General features: G+C 37.3%; 2 protein-coding genes across 2 annotated transcripts; both read left to right on the plus strand.

Moving 5' to 3' along the window:
• The first annotated feature begins 4279 nt into the window (after positions 1-4279).
• On the plus strand, positions 4280-6230 carry LOC125681830 (uncharacterized). The gene is made up of 3 exons (XM_048922074.2): positions 4280-4785; positions 4916-5410; positions 5582-6230. Exons 1-3 carry the CDS (start codon positions 4342-4344, stop codon positions 6071-6073), a joined length of 1431 nt encoding a protein of 476 aa, XP_048778031.2. The 5' UTR covers positions 4280-4341; the 3' UTR covers positions 6074-6230.
• Positions 6231-9313: 3083 nt separating this feature from the next.
• On the plus strand, positions 9314-11266 carry LOC125667626 (uncharacterized). Its single transcript, XM_048901220.2, has 3 exons — positions 9314-9819; positions 9950-10444; positions 10616-11266. The coding sequence occupies exons 1-3, from the start codon at positions 9376-9378 to the stop codon at positions 11105-11107; spliced, it is 1431 nt and encodes a 476-aa protein (XP_048757177.2). The 5' UTR covers positions 9314-9375; the 3' UTR covers positions 11108-11266.
• Positions 11267-13991: the final 2725 nt, after the last annotated feature.

The raw sequence follows: 13991 nt of genomic DNA on the forward strand, positions 1-13991 counted from the left end.
ATACTTTAAAGAGATGATGTATTTAATTCTTGAAATATTTTGATCAGTATACTATTTGTTTTAATTATATGTAGTTTTTTTTTTTTAATTATGCGAGAAAACAATCGAAGTTAAAAAATCCCACCAAAGAGCCCTGGTGAGCAAATTCAATTTCAAAAGCAACTTATTTTCAGAATCTTTGTTCGAAAACGAATATGGAGATATCAAAATAATGCCCTCAGAACACATGGTGTGAAAAGAAAACTTACTTGTACTGAAATAATCAGACCAATGGACAACAAATATTCAAGAGAATAAGGAAAAAATGCGATTTCAATAGAAAAAATGAAGATCACGAACAGTGATCAATGTCATAAATCCCACAAAAATTGCAAAATTAAGGGAAACAGGGACCGCTGGATACACCAGAGGTGGAATCCGATGTCTAGGAGGAGTAAGCATCCCCTGTCAAGTGGCCACACCCGCCGTGAGCCCTATATCTTGACCAGAGGTGGAATCTGGTGTCTAGGAGGAGTAAGCATCCCCTGTCAAGCGGTCACACCCACCGTGAGCCCTATATCTTGACCAGAGGTGGAATCCGATGTCTAGGAGGAGTAAGCATCCCCTGTCGACCGGTAACACCCGCCGTGAGCCCTATATCTTGACCAGAGGTGGAATCCGATGTCTAGGAGGAGTAAGCATCCCCTGTCGAGCGGTCACACCCACCGTGAGCCCTATATCTTGACCAGAGGTGGAATCCAATGTCTAGGAGGAGTAAGCATCCTAAGTTGACCGGTAACACCCGCTGTGAGTCTTATATCTTGTTCAGGTAAACGGAGTGATCTGTAGTCAAATTCAGTATGTAAAGAACGGTCTAACAAACTAGTATGAAACACGTCAGATAGCATTCGACCAAATGACAGGTTGCATTTGCAAATTAGGTCATTATAATGACTATGGAACTTGAGAAATGCTGTCTTTAAACAACACTATTGAAATCCCAGTAACAACTTATTTGTAGACAGTCTGTCTCGATTTTTTTTTTAAATCATCATACGCAGAACATGCTCTCCCATATCAAATCAGTTGATAGACATAAACACCATATGCAGTCGATAATGGAATATTGCTACAGTAATATGGGAAGTTGGCAGTAGAAAAGCTGATGCCATCCCATAGAGAAATGGGTAACTGCTAACATTTACCTGGTATCAAATACTTTTTTCTGAAGGAAGCAGAGGCAGAAAATATTTGGCCAGTTTATTTGTTTGTAATGCTCAGAAAGAAGTTAATCAAAATTCATTAGGAGACTCGATCCAAGGGACTTCTTGTGAAGCGCTGCCGGTGGGCGGGAAGCGTCACAATTTATACCCACATGTATTTTCAAAATTTTAGATATAGCTCTAAAGATTTTTTCCATGGGGAAAATACACGTAGCCCTGAAATCAGTTTGAACATTGTTTCTGTGTCTGTATAACATATTGTACTTTATATCCTGCTGACCATGCCACAACTATTATCGTCGACTGACCAGTTTCGGTGACCTTAGTGATAAACCGCGATTTTCTCATTAATCACTTGAATTGAATAAATAAATTACACACCTACCTTTAAAGTAATTAAATTCCCTTACTTTCATCCAAAAATTCCAAATTCATTGGTACGTTAATTGAATATATTTCCGTAACAAAAAATATGTCACTTTGTGGTCCTAAAACGGTGACGTCACCTATTTCGGTGACCATTGTTAATATAGGTTTACCAAAAGTCTGTAAGTGTTAAAACATATATACAGGAAAAATGTGCAACTAAACGTCAATGAATAAAATAACATAGTGTAGAATTCTAGACTTTTGGTATACTTTATATTGATTTGAAAGTTTGCTTGAAAAAGTAATAAGTAAATGGGCTTACTTTTGGGGTGCTCGTGTTGATTTTTTGCATACGCTCCTTCTAGTAGTTCATTTTGGGTTAAAAACTGAAGACGTACTCTATATATGGTTGCAAACACTACGGTGAAATTGATGACGCAATCTACACCCGGAAACGACAACGCGCAAATGTAAACAAATGGTCACCGATTCTGGTCAGTCACCGAAATAGGGCAGTCGACGATACATATATATTTTATCACATGCTGCCCATGACAATTTCTCATTTTGACATTCGCCTCACATATGTATACAAACCTAATTCTTTTCTCGAACATCCACTTATCATAAATGAAATCTTGAAATCTATACATATATATATAAACACTAAAGTTCCAACAACACCCGATATCTCAAAGTGTCGGATCCACAACATGGATACAAGGTCAAATACAAAAAATTATACAAAGCACTAAAATGACCAACGACACGAACAACCAGATTGTCAAATTCAGTCGTCCTGAACATTTGACAATCTGGATGTTCGTGTCGTTGGTCATTTTAGTGCTCTGTGTGTGTGTGTGTGTGTGTGTGTGTGTGTGTGTGTGTGTGTTAAATGGGGTAATGGGGGTTGCAACATCCTTGCCCGTTTGGTTGGTTGTACATTTTAAACGAAAAAGTTCATTTTTGTTATTCTGACATTACTAAATTCCAAAACCGTTCTTCATTCCATTCGACTTTTACATCGATATTAGGATTATTCAAATATAATATTTATATAGGCACTTCAATGAAAAATAGTAAACTATTTACTGTAAAAATATTTACATTTAAAATATTTCATTTTAGGTACCTCAAGTAGAGAGTAAAAAAATATTTCATTATATTCTTTTTTGAATGTGCCTTTTTCGTATTAAACTTCCACAACATTTACCATATCATCATTTTGATACGACGGAAAAGGTGTTTACGAAAGCTTGAGAACGGTTAATTTTTAAGTCTGGTTCCCATCCCGCCACTCCTTGATCACTAGTGATATATAGTTTTATTATGTACCCATCAATGATATATACCCATCTAGTGATATATAGTTGTATCTATGGTGACAGGGGACAGTTTCTTTGGTTCTGAAACATGTGGGTAGGGGGTATACATCAAAGTCACATTATGACAGACTAATAAAAAAAATCCTATTTCCCTTTTATGTCAATACTTGTATTTCATATTGCTGTAGTTAATAAATTATGACCCTAAATTACATGTGATTTATATATACTGGTGCGGGTGCACAAAGCATGCTCTGAGCAGGTGCCCCTTTTTTGCTTTGCTTTTCTCTCATTTGGGCTAATCCGCAACCTGCCCCCCCCCCCCCCCCCAGCACAGTACCAAACGTGAGGATTTAGACACTGTGTACAATCAAGAACCCTGTCCGCCCTTCTTAAAAATCTACCTTTCATATGGGGCCATCCACCTTCCCTCTCAGCTACAGATCTTTTGTTGGACCATGCATGTTTTCACCGGAATTTCTTCAGCAACTGACCATGTGTCTTAGTTTCGTATTTGCACCTATCTATATGCTAGGAATCATGGTGACACCTACATGTACATGTTGTATATCAACATTTTTATTAAGCACTCGGCTTCATTTGACATGTATCCTAAAATTATTCTACACATTTTTCCACATGTAATATCACTTCAAATATGGGGTATTTCCATTTTTTCAAAAAGTTGACCGGGCCTATAGTGCGAAACTGTCCCCTGCTTCATATTAAGAGTAATTGCAGAATGTGAATGATAATTCCAAACTGATGAATATTGAAATGTTTGTACATTACTACAAGTGTAAGGAATATTGTTATCCGCCAGACCCGATTGAAATAGAAACAAAATTGCGAGCCATTTCTAAAGAAAACATATCGTTAAATACAACACATTTGCAATCTTGGAATTTTAGACCACCTTCAGAAAATTCATGATAGAAACTTTTAACGCTATAATATCATATCTATAATACACCATACCGATGCAGTATTGATACTTTGTTAAATATAGCAATTCGCTATTACCGGTAGTAAATTTCTTGTTGTTCAAGTGCTCGGTTTGGAGATTTGCAAATGTTTGCATTAAAACACATTTTTTAAAGAAATATTTCATAACCAGCATTATTATTGAAACCCATTTTTTAAAGAAATATTAATAGAAATAATATAGCTACGCAACTAGTCGATTCCATGAATCCGTTTAATTTTGATGAAATATATAAAAGTTCTATAGTGTTGAAATTGTCAGTCTTTGTATACGTATAGGATCGTCAGTCTATTTCGAACAGGGAGATTCTCAGTCTACCTTAAAGAGCAAGTCTCCAACTCAATTGCAAGTCTATCGCACCGATAGTATATAAAGATCATTTCAAACCGAGAAACAGCAATACAAGCAGAGACGCACGAAGTAACTCTGAAACAACTCAATACAGACCACAATATTTAACATGGCATCCCCACCAGGCGGTCCGATCGAGATTTGTTTCTCGTTTGATACGACTGGATCTATGTCCAGTTCCATCAATGCTGTTAAACAGAATGTCCAAGAAATGATTCAAAGACTTCAAACGGATATACCCGGTATCAGAATCGCTGTGTTCGCTCACGGAGACTACTGTGACCGGAATTCTTCTTATGTCACCAAGTACATAGACTTTTCTACAGACTTGAAGGAACTGTGTCAGTGGGTGAAAAACGTGGGCTCCACTGGGGGTGGCGACTCGGATGAGTGCTATGAACTGGTTTTGCACGAGGTTCAAAATCTGACTTGGACGCCCGGAACTCAAAGGGCACTTGTGATGATAGGTGATGCCCACCCACATGATGTGAATTACCCAGACAATAAATTGAAGTTGGACTGGAAGCAGGAAGTCGAGAAGTTGGCAGTGATGGTGAGTAAATTACATGTTACATGATGACTAAAAATCGTCCTACCTTCCAATATTTAATTGTTGAACTCCACGACAATGTTACTTTATCTCTTTGCAAATATCATAGATTATATCAATTGTAAAATTGTAGGGTATCCGAGTGTATGGAGTGCAATGTAGAGCTTCGGGTGACAAAAGGACCCATGACTTCTACCAAACACTAGCCGACAAGACAGCAGGCAGACGAGTAGAACTAGACCAGTTCTCCAACCTGTTTGACTTCATAATGGCCATCTGCTACAGAGAACAAGGAGCAGAATTTCTGGACATCTATGAACAAGAAGTACGACAAAGAAACGCTAGAATGGGTCTTCATAAAGACTTGAATGCGATGTTTGGCGCACTCAAAGACGGAGAACCTTGTACGTCTTCATCCACTAAAGTGGCAGATTCGCCAAAGTCCAAAACACTTCCCTACAAGCCGGTCCTGAAAAAGGTGTCATCCTTGACAAAAGTTCCTTCCATTGTAAATCTGAAGAAAAAGACTTCAATCATTCATGGGGTCAAGAAAACAATCGCCAAAAGGTCTCCTCGCTCTGCTGTGGATAGAAAGAAAGCGAAATCTCTGGCCATTTCGTGTCAGAAGGTATTAAAGTTTAAGTAATGTTTTCTAGATATCAAGAAGAATAACGTTATGAAGTTGGAAGTAATATTAACAATTGACATCTAATGATAATCCTATTTCACAATACTGTAATTTAGATTCCAATATATCAAAATGTTGCAATTCTATATGACTGGAATATTTCTTTTGCAGATTGATACGCTAAGAAAATTGAAGAGGGAAAATGTCCCAGAGACGAATTTCTCTATGAGCAGGATACAATGGTCACCATGGGAACTCGCCATTGCTCCCAGTAGACCGGAAGATGACGCTGAATGGGTAGAAAGACACAGAGGAAGAAGGGATTTCCGAAAATCTACCATATGTGGAGGAAAGACATTCCCCGCAGCTGTGTACGAGTTCTCGGTGAGGAAAACTGGTGATTCCAAACGTTTTGTTGCGTACTGTAAAATGTCTTCGGGATTTACCAAAACACGGTGTTGGGAATCCCGTCTTTTATCCAATTCGGACGTTCGATCTCAAGTGAACAAAATGGTATCCTTAGGATATCATGTGTTTGTGCGCAGATGTTTGGTAACAGACTGTAACAAGAACACGATAAAGAAGTCTCTTTTACGATATGACTATGCATGGAGACGTGTAAGAAATGTTAGAGAGTCTCACAGGGATATGGAGATGGTTTAACAGTGGCGTCTACCGTGAAGACATAAACAGCAGCTATGATAATTATGTTTTGTATGCTCACCTCTGTCTGTGAATCATTTGGATGACCTCATATTGTTATTTCATTACCTCATATTGTTACAATATATTTTGATTCTGTAATAAATTTCAAAATACATACGTGGTGAATGTAGTTTTTTTGGCATGCAGGCTTGTACTTGACAAACTAAGGGGTATATGGTATATTCATATGTGTGTGGAGGATGTCTCTGTAGCTGCCAGGCTAGACAAATCTCGTATTTCGCTTGAAGACGACCCTGTGCACCGAGCAAAGAAATAAATTTTCCAAATTCCTTCATTCAACTATCCTCTCGCTTGCCTTATGATTCTCCTTCTTTCACCCTCACAGTTCATGTTCCCTCGTGGCTCCAGCGACTTTAATCTGTTCATAGGATATGCTTTAAATTGAAATAAATAATGCACCGGCGGTAGAAAATGTACTCGTTAGTAAGCCACCGACTCGTGATGTGAATTCCAAGATGATGCGATATGCTAAACTTAACATATAACACTGGTAGACCTTCTAGCCTACTAGTATTTATATAAATGAAAACAACTTCAAATGGAAATGTCCAACAATTATTGATTTGAGTAGGCAATATCTCGTATTCATTTTGAATCGGTGAGATCCCCTATTTGCATTTCGCAAATTCTATGGTTGTTAAATTGATCTAATTTGCAAATATAGCCTGTCGTTAGGTCCAATGCTGTCTGACGTGTTTCATACCAATTGTTAGTCCGTTCCGTACACACTGACTGCGACTACGGATTACTACGTTTACCTAATCGAAATATGGGGCTCGTGCGAGAGTGACCGATCAACAGGGAATATTGACTGCTTTTAAACTCATGATTTCACCTCTGGTATGTCCAGGGGTCCAGTTTATTGCCCCAATCGTAATATTGTATTCTTTATAGCATTTATGAATTTGACCACCGTTCGTTTTTTCCCCATTTTCATCGCCAAGTTGAATCGTTTTCATGAACGAAATCATGAGCAACAACTCTGAGAACAACATATCGTTATGAAATATAGTTCGAATAAATGACATTACCTATTCGAAATCATTCCTATTGAATTGGTGATATCACCTATTTGAATGGTGATATCACTCATTCAAGTAAGTGATCATACCTGCTATTTAAATTCATTCATTACCAAATCAATGTAAATAGCTTGTATTGCGAACTAGGATCTGTGATATTTTATTTCTAGTCACGGAGATATCAAATTGAATTGGTATTATCACCTAAAAGAATGAATGATATAACATATTCGGAAAAAGTTATAACACTATTCAAAAAGTGATATCTGTTTAAACTGAAAAGCTGATGCAGGGTGTGTGTGTGTGTGTGTGTGTGTGTGTGTGTGTGTGTGTTAAATGGGGTAATGGGGGTTGCAACATCCTTGCCCGTTTGGTTGGTTGTACATTTTAAACGAAAAAGTTCATTTTTGTTATTCTGATATCACTAAATTCCAAAACCGTTCTTTATTCCATTGGACTTTTACATCGATATTAGGATTATTCAAATATAATATTTATATAGGCACTTCAATGAAAAATAGTAAACTATTTACTGTAAAAATATTTACATTTAAAATATTTCATTTTAGGTACCTCAAGTAGAGAGTAAAAAAATATTTCATTATATTCTTTTTTGAATGTGCCTTTTTCGTATTAAACTTCCACAACATTTACCATATCATCATTTTGATACGACGGAAAAGGTGTTTACGAAAGCTTGAGAACGGTTAATTTTTAAGTCTGGTTCCCACCCCGCCACTCCTTGATCACTAGTGATATATAGTTTTATTATGTACCCATCATTGATATATACCCATCTAGTGATATATAGTTGTATCTATGGTGACAGGGGACAGTTTCTTTGGTTCTGAAACATGTGGGTAGGGGTAGGGGGTATACATCAAAGTCACATTATGACAGACTAATAAAAAAAATCCTATTTCCCTTTTATGTCAATACTTGTATTTCATATTGCTGTAGTTAATAAATTATGACCCTAAATTACATGTGATTTATATATACTGGTGCGGGTGCACAAAGCATGCTCTGAGCAGGTGCCCCTTTTTTGCTTTGCTTTTCTCTCATTTGGGCTAATCCGCAACCTGCCCCCCCCCCCCCCCCCAGCACAGTACCAAACGTGAGGATTTAGACACTGTGTACAATCAAGAACCCTGTCCGCCCTTCTTAAAAATCTACCTTTCATATGGGGCCATCCACCTTCCCTCTCAGCTACAGATCTTTTGTTGGACCATGCATGTTTTCACCGGAATTTCTTCAGCAACTGACCATGTGTCTTAGTTTCGTATTTGCACCTATCTATATGCTAGGAATCATGGTGACACCTACATGTACATGTTGTATATCAACATTTTTATTAAGCACTCGGCTTCATTTGACATGTATCCTAAAATTATTCTACACATTTTTCCACATGTAATATCACTTCAAATATGGGGTATTTCCATTTTTTCAAAAAGTTGACCGGGCCTATAGTGCGAAACTGTCCCCTGCTTCATATTAAGAGTAATTGCAGAATGTGAATGATAATTCCAAACTGATGAATATTGAAATGTTTGTACATTACTACAAGTGTAAGGAATATTGTTATCCGCCAGACCCGATTGAAATAGAAACAAAATTGCGAGCCATTTCTAAAGAAAACATATCGTTAAATACAACACATTTGCAATCTTGGAATTTTAGACCACCTTCAGAAAATTCATGATAGAAACTTTTAACGCTATAATATCATATCTATAATACACCATACCGATGCAGTATTGATACTTTGTTAAATATAGCAATTCGCTATTACCGGTAGTAAATTTCTTGTTGTTCAAGTGCTCGGTTTGGAGATTTGCAAATGTTTGCATTAAAACACATTTTTTAAAGAAATATTTCATAACCAGCATTATTATTGAAACCCATTTTTTAAAGAAATATTAATAGAAATAATATAGCTACGCAACTAGTCGATTCCATGAATCCGTTTAATTTTGATGAAATATATAAAAGTTCTATAGTGTTGAAATTGTCAGTCTTTGTATACGTATAGGATCGTCAGTCTATTTCGAACAGGGAGATTCTCAGTCTACCTTAAAGAGCAAGTCTCCAACTCAATTGCAAGTCTATCGCACCGATAGTATATAAAGATCATTTCAAACCGAGAAACAGCAATACAAGCAGAGACGCACGAAGTAACTCTGAAACAACTCAATACAGACCACAATATTTAACATGGCATCCCCACCAGGCGGTCCGATCGAGATTTGTTTCTCGTTTGATACGACTGGATCTATGTCCAGTTCCATCAATGCTGTTAAACAGAATGTCCAAGAAATGATTCAAAGACTTCAAACGGATATACCCGGTATCAGAATCGCTGTGTTCGCTCACGGAGACTACTGTGACCGGAATTCTTCTTATGTCACCAAGTACATAGACTTTTCTACAGACTTGAAGGAACTGTGTCAGTGGGTGAAAAACGTGGGCTCCACTGGGGGTGGCGACTCGGATGAGTGCTATGAACTGGTTTTGCACGAGGTTCAAAATCTGACTTGGACGCCCGGAACTCAAAGGGCACTTGTGATGATAGGTGATGCCCACCCACATGATGTGAATTACCCAGACAATAAATTGAAGTTGGACTGGAAGCAGGAAGTCGAAAAATTGGCAGTGATGGTGAGTAAATTACATGTTACATGATGACTAAAAATCGTCCTACCTTCCAATATTTAATTGTTGAACTCCACGACAATGTTACTTTATCTCTTTGCAAATATCATAGATTATATCAATTGTAAAATTGTAGGGTATCCGAGTGTATGGAGTGCAATGTAGAGCTTCGGGTGACAAAAGGACCCATGACTTCTACCAAACACTAGCCGACAAGACAGCAGGCAGACGAGTAGAACTAGACCAGTTCTCCAACCTGTTTGACTTCATAATGGCCATCTGCTACAGAGAACAAGGAGCAGAATTTCTGGACATCTATGAACAAGAAGTACGACAAAGAAACGCTAGAATGGGTCTTCATAAAGACTTGAATGCGATGTTTGGCGCACTCAAAGACGGAGAACCTTGTACGTCTTCATCCACTAAAGTGGCAGATTCGCCAAAGTCCAAAACACTTCCCTACAAGCCGGTCCTGAAAAAGGTGTCATCCTTGACAAAAGTTCCTTCCATTGTAAATCTGAAGAAAAAGACTTCAATCGTTCATGGGGTCAAGAAAACAATCGCCAAAAGGTCTCCTCGCTCTGCTGTGGATAGAAAGAAAGCGAAATCTCTGGCCATTTCGTGTCAGAAGGTATTAAAGTTTAAGTAATGTTTTCTAGATATCAAGAAGAATAACGTTATGAAGTTGGAAGTAATATTAACTATTGACATCTAATGATAATCCTATTTCACAATACTGTAATTTAGATTCCAATATATCAAAATGTTGCAATTCTATATGACTGGAATATTTCTTTTGCAGATTGATACGCTAAGAAAATTGAAGAGGGAAAATGTCCCAGAGACGAATTTCTCTATGAGCAGGATACAATGGTCACCATGGGAACTCGCCATTGCTCCCAGTAGACCGGAAGATGACGCTGAATGGGTAGAAAGACACAGAGGAAGAAGGGGTTTCCGAAAATCTACCATATGTGGAGGAAAGACATTCCCCGCAGCTGTGTACGAGTTCTCGGTGAGGAAAACTGGTGATTCCAAACGTTTTGTTGCGTACTGTAAAATGTCTTCGGGATTTACCAAAACACGGTGTTGGGAATCCCGTCTTTTATCCGATTCGGACGTTCGATCTCAAGTGAACAAAATGGTATCCTTAGGATATCATGTGTTTGTGCGCAGATGTTTGGTAACAGACTGTAACAAGAACACGATAAAGAAGTCTCTTTTACGATATGACTATGCATGGAGACGTGTAAGAAATGTTAGAGAGTCTCACAGGGATATGGAGATGGTTTAACAGTGGCGTCTACCGTGAAGACATAAACAGCAGCTATGATAATTATGTTTTGTATGCTCACCTCTGTCTGTGAATCATTTGGATGACCTCATATTGTTATTTCATTACCTCATATTGTTACAATATATTTTGATTCTGTAATAAATTTCAAAATACATACGTGGTGAATGTAGTTTTTTGGCATGCAGGCTTGTACTTGACAAACTAAGGGGTATATGGTATATTCATATGTGTGTGGAGGGTGTCTCTGTAGCTGCCAGGCTAGACAAATCTCGTATTTCGCTTGAAGACGATCCTGTGCACCGAGCAAAGAAATAAATTTTCCAAATTCCTTCATTCAACTATCCTCTCGCTTGCCTTATGATTCTCCTTCTTTCACCCCCACAGTTCATGTTCCCTCGTAGCTCCAGCAACTTTAATCTGTTCATAGGATATGCTTTAAATTGAAATAAATAATGCACCGGCGGTAGAAAATGTACTCGTTAGTAAGTCACCGACTCGTGATGTGAATTCCAAGATGATGCGATATGCTAAACTTAACATCTAACACTGGTAGACCTTCTAGCCTACTAGTATTTATATAAATGAAAACAACTTCAAATGGAAATGTCCAACAATTATTGATTTGAGTAGGCAATATCTCGTATTCATTTTGAATCGGTGAGATCCCCTATTTGCATTTCGCAAATTCTATGGTTGTTAAATTGATCTAATTTGCAAATATAGCCTGTCGTTAGGTCCAATGCTGTCTGACGTGTTTCATACCAATTGTTAGTCCGTTCCGTACACACTGACTGCGACTACGGATTACTACGTTTACCTAATCGAAATATGGGGCTCGTGCGAGAGTGACCGATCAACAGGGAATATTGACTGCTTTTAAACTCATGATTTCACCTCTGGTATGTCCAGGGGTCCAGTTTATTGCCCCAATCGTAATGTTGTGTTCTTTATAGCATTTATGAATTTGATCACCGTTCGTTTTTTCCCCATTTTCATCGCCAAGTTGAATCGTTTTCATGAACGAAATTAATGAGCAACAACTCTGAGAACAACATATCGTTATGAAATATAGTTCGAATAAATGACATTACCTATTCGAAATCATTCCTATTGAATTGGTGATATCACCTATTTGAATGGTGATATCACTCATTCGAGTAAGTGATCATACCTGCTATTCAAATTCATTCATTACCAAATCAATGTAAATAGCTTGTATTGCGAACTAGGATCTGTGATATTTTATTTCTAGTCACGGAGATACCAAATTGATTTGGTATTATCACCTAATAGAATGAATGATATAATATATTCGGAAAAAGTTATAACACTATTCAAAAAGTAATATCTGTTTAAATTGAAAAACTGATGCAGTGTGTGTGTGTGTGTGTGTGTGTGTGTGTGTGTGTGTGCCACTCTGAGGTAGTAGAAAAATAAAATAAATCGTTTCTACGATTTCGTAAATTGCAGAAACGATTTAAAAAGTCGTTTTTAGGATTTATAAAAATCGTTTCCACGATTTAGTAAATAGTAGAAACAATTTAAAAAGCTCTTACGATTTAAAAAGTCGTTTCTATGACTTACAGAATTGTTTTTTTGATTTAGTAAATCGTATTAATGATTTGGAAAGTCGTTTCTATACGATTTAGCAAAGCATATAATATATAATTGATTTAAGCAAGAGGCCCACAGGCCTTATCGGTCACCTGAGTATTAGTTTAAAGTATCACTTGCTCCAAGGGCTACAAAATCTATAATATAATCTATAATAACTTTCCTGTTTCTGCATATTTAAGCTCAATTCTGACATTCAGCATGATTAAAAAAAAGCAAGATGTGTTCTTAAAACACAAATGCCCCCGAAAATGTCCATACTGATGTGAAATACTTCACATGATAGATGTTATCGTATTATAATATTAATTTTGGTACACCCTAGAAACGGAACCCTGGGTTTGTGAAGTTCACAATTTTGGTACATCCCTTTCTGCTTTCCCTAAATATACATTCAGTTTTTATACAGTATCAGTAAAATCTCAAATGATAAAAGACAATAATCACAATGTTAATTTCGGCCCCACCTGTAACCAAATCCCCTATCTCTGGGATCATTAAATTTACAATTTTAGTAAAGGGTTACCTGCCCCCTCGAAATAACTTAAGTCTGAGATTTTTTCGAGAAATCAAAGCCTGATATACGTCCATTGTTGGTTACCAATTCTCCATCATAACTATTCTTCCAATTCTTTTCATTTGCTATGGTGCATGTTTGGGACAAGGGGGACATATCTTGTAAATTTCAGGACTTCTGCAATCCCAAGCCCTTAGTGTCGAGACAAAAACTGCCAAAAATTGACAAATTTTTAAAGATCTTCTCTACCACTGTACACCTTTAAGAAAAACTAACTAAATTAGTCATGTAGAGTAGGCAGTCCTTTATCAAAATTGTAGATTTTATGATCCCAGGGTAGATGCTCTGACTTCAGAGTAGGGCCAAAACCCTTGACCCTGGGGCCATGAATTGCGAGACCTCCTTGCTTATCATGACTGTAAACACAGTTTCTACATGTCCCCGAGTAAAGAAAAAAGATTTTGAAAGATTGCATCATTTTTCGAGGTTTTGGCTCTGCTCCTCGGCTTTCAGGGAGAATGGGGCTATGAAATTCACAAAATCAGTTAATCACTGATAGTTAAAACTGTGTTAAAAGATGAATTTTGTGTAGAAAATATTTCAATGATCCTCTCCTGATAAGGACAAGTCACTCAGATGACTTATTGCAGTCTCTTTTTGTCTATCATTGTGTATTAACATTTGAATATTTTCAACTTTTTCTCTGGCCAAAATTGGCGAGTAGTATTATTGAAGTAAGGGGAACAAGAA

The sequence above is a fragment of the Ostrea edulis genome, chromosome 2 (genome assembly GCF_947568905.1).
Source record: "Ostrea edulis chromosome 2, xbOstEdul1.1, whole genome shotgun sequence".
Classification (NCBI taxonomy): Eukaryota; Metazoa; Mollusca; class Bivalvia; order Ostreida; family Ostreidae; genus Ostrea; species Ostrea edulis.

Bases quoted from the DNA above. Each gene is read 5' to 3' on its own strand.
- LOC125681830 (XM_048922074.2), top strand. From the start codon at position 4,342: ATGGCATCCCCACCAGGCGGTCCGATCGAGATTTGTTTCTCGTTTGAT. The intron at 4,786-4,915 runs GTGAGTAAATTA...GTAAAATTGTAG, and splicing joins TCGAGAAGTTGGCAGTGATG to GGTATCCGAGTGTATGGAGT. The intron at 5,411-5,581 runs GTATTAAAGTTT...TTTCTTTTGCAG, and splicing joins TGGCCATTTCGTGTCAGAAG to ATTGATACGCTAAGAAAATT.
- LOC125667626 (XM_048901220.2), top strand. From the start codon at position 9,376: ATGGCATCCCCACCAGGCGGTCCGATCGAGATTTGTTTCTCGTTTGAT. The intron at 9,820-9,949 runs GTGAGTAAATTA...GTAAAATTGTAG, and splicing joins TCGAAAAATTGGCAGTGATG to GGTATCCGAGTGTATGGAGT. The intron at 10,445-10,615 runs GTATTAAAGTTT...TTTCTTTTGCAG, and splicing joins TGGCCATTTCGTGTCAGAAG to ATTGATACGCTAAGAAAATT.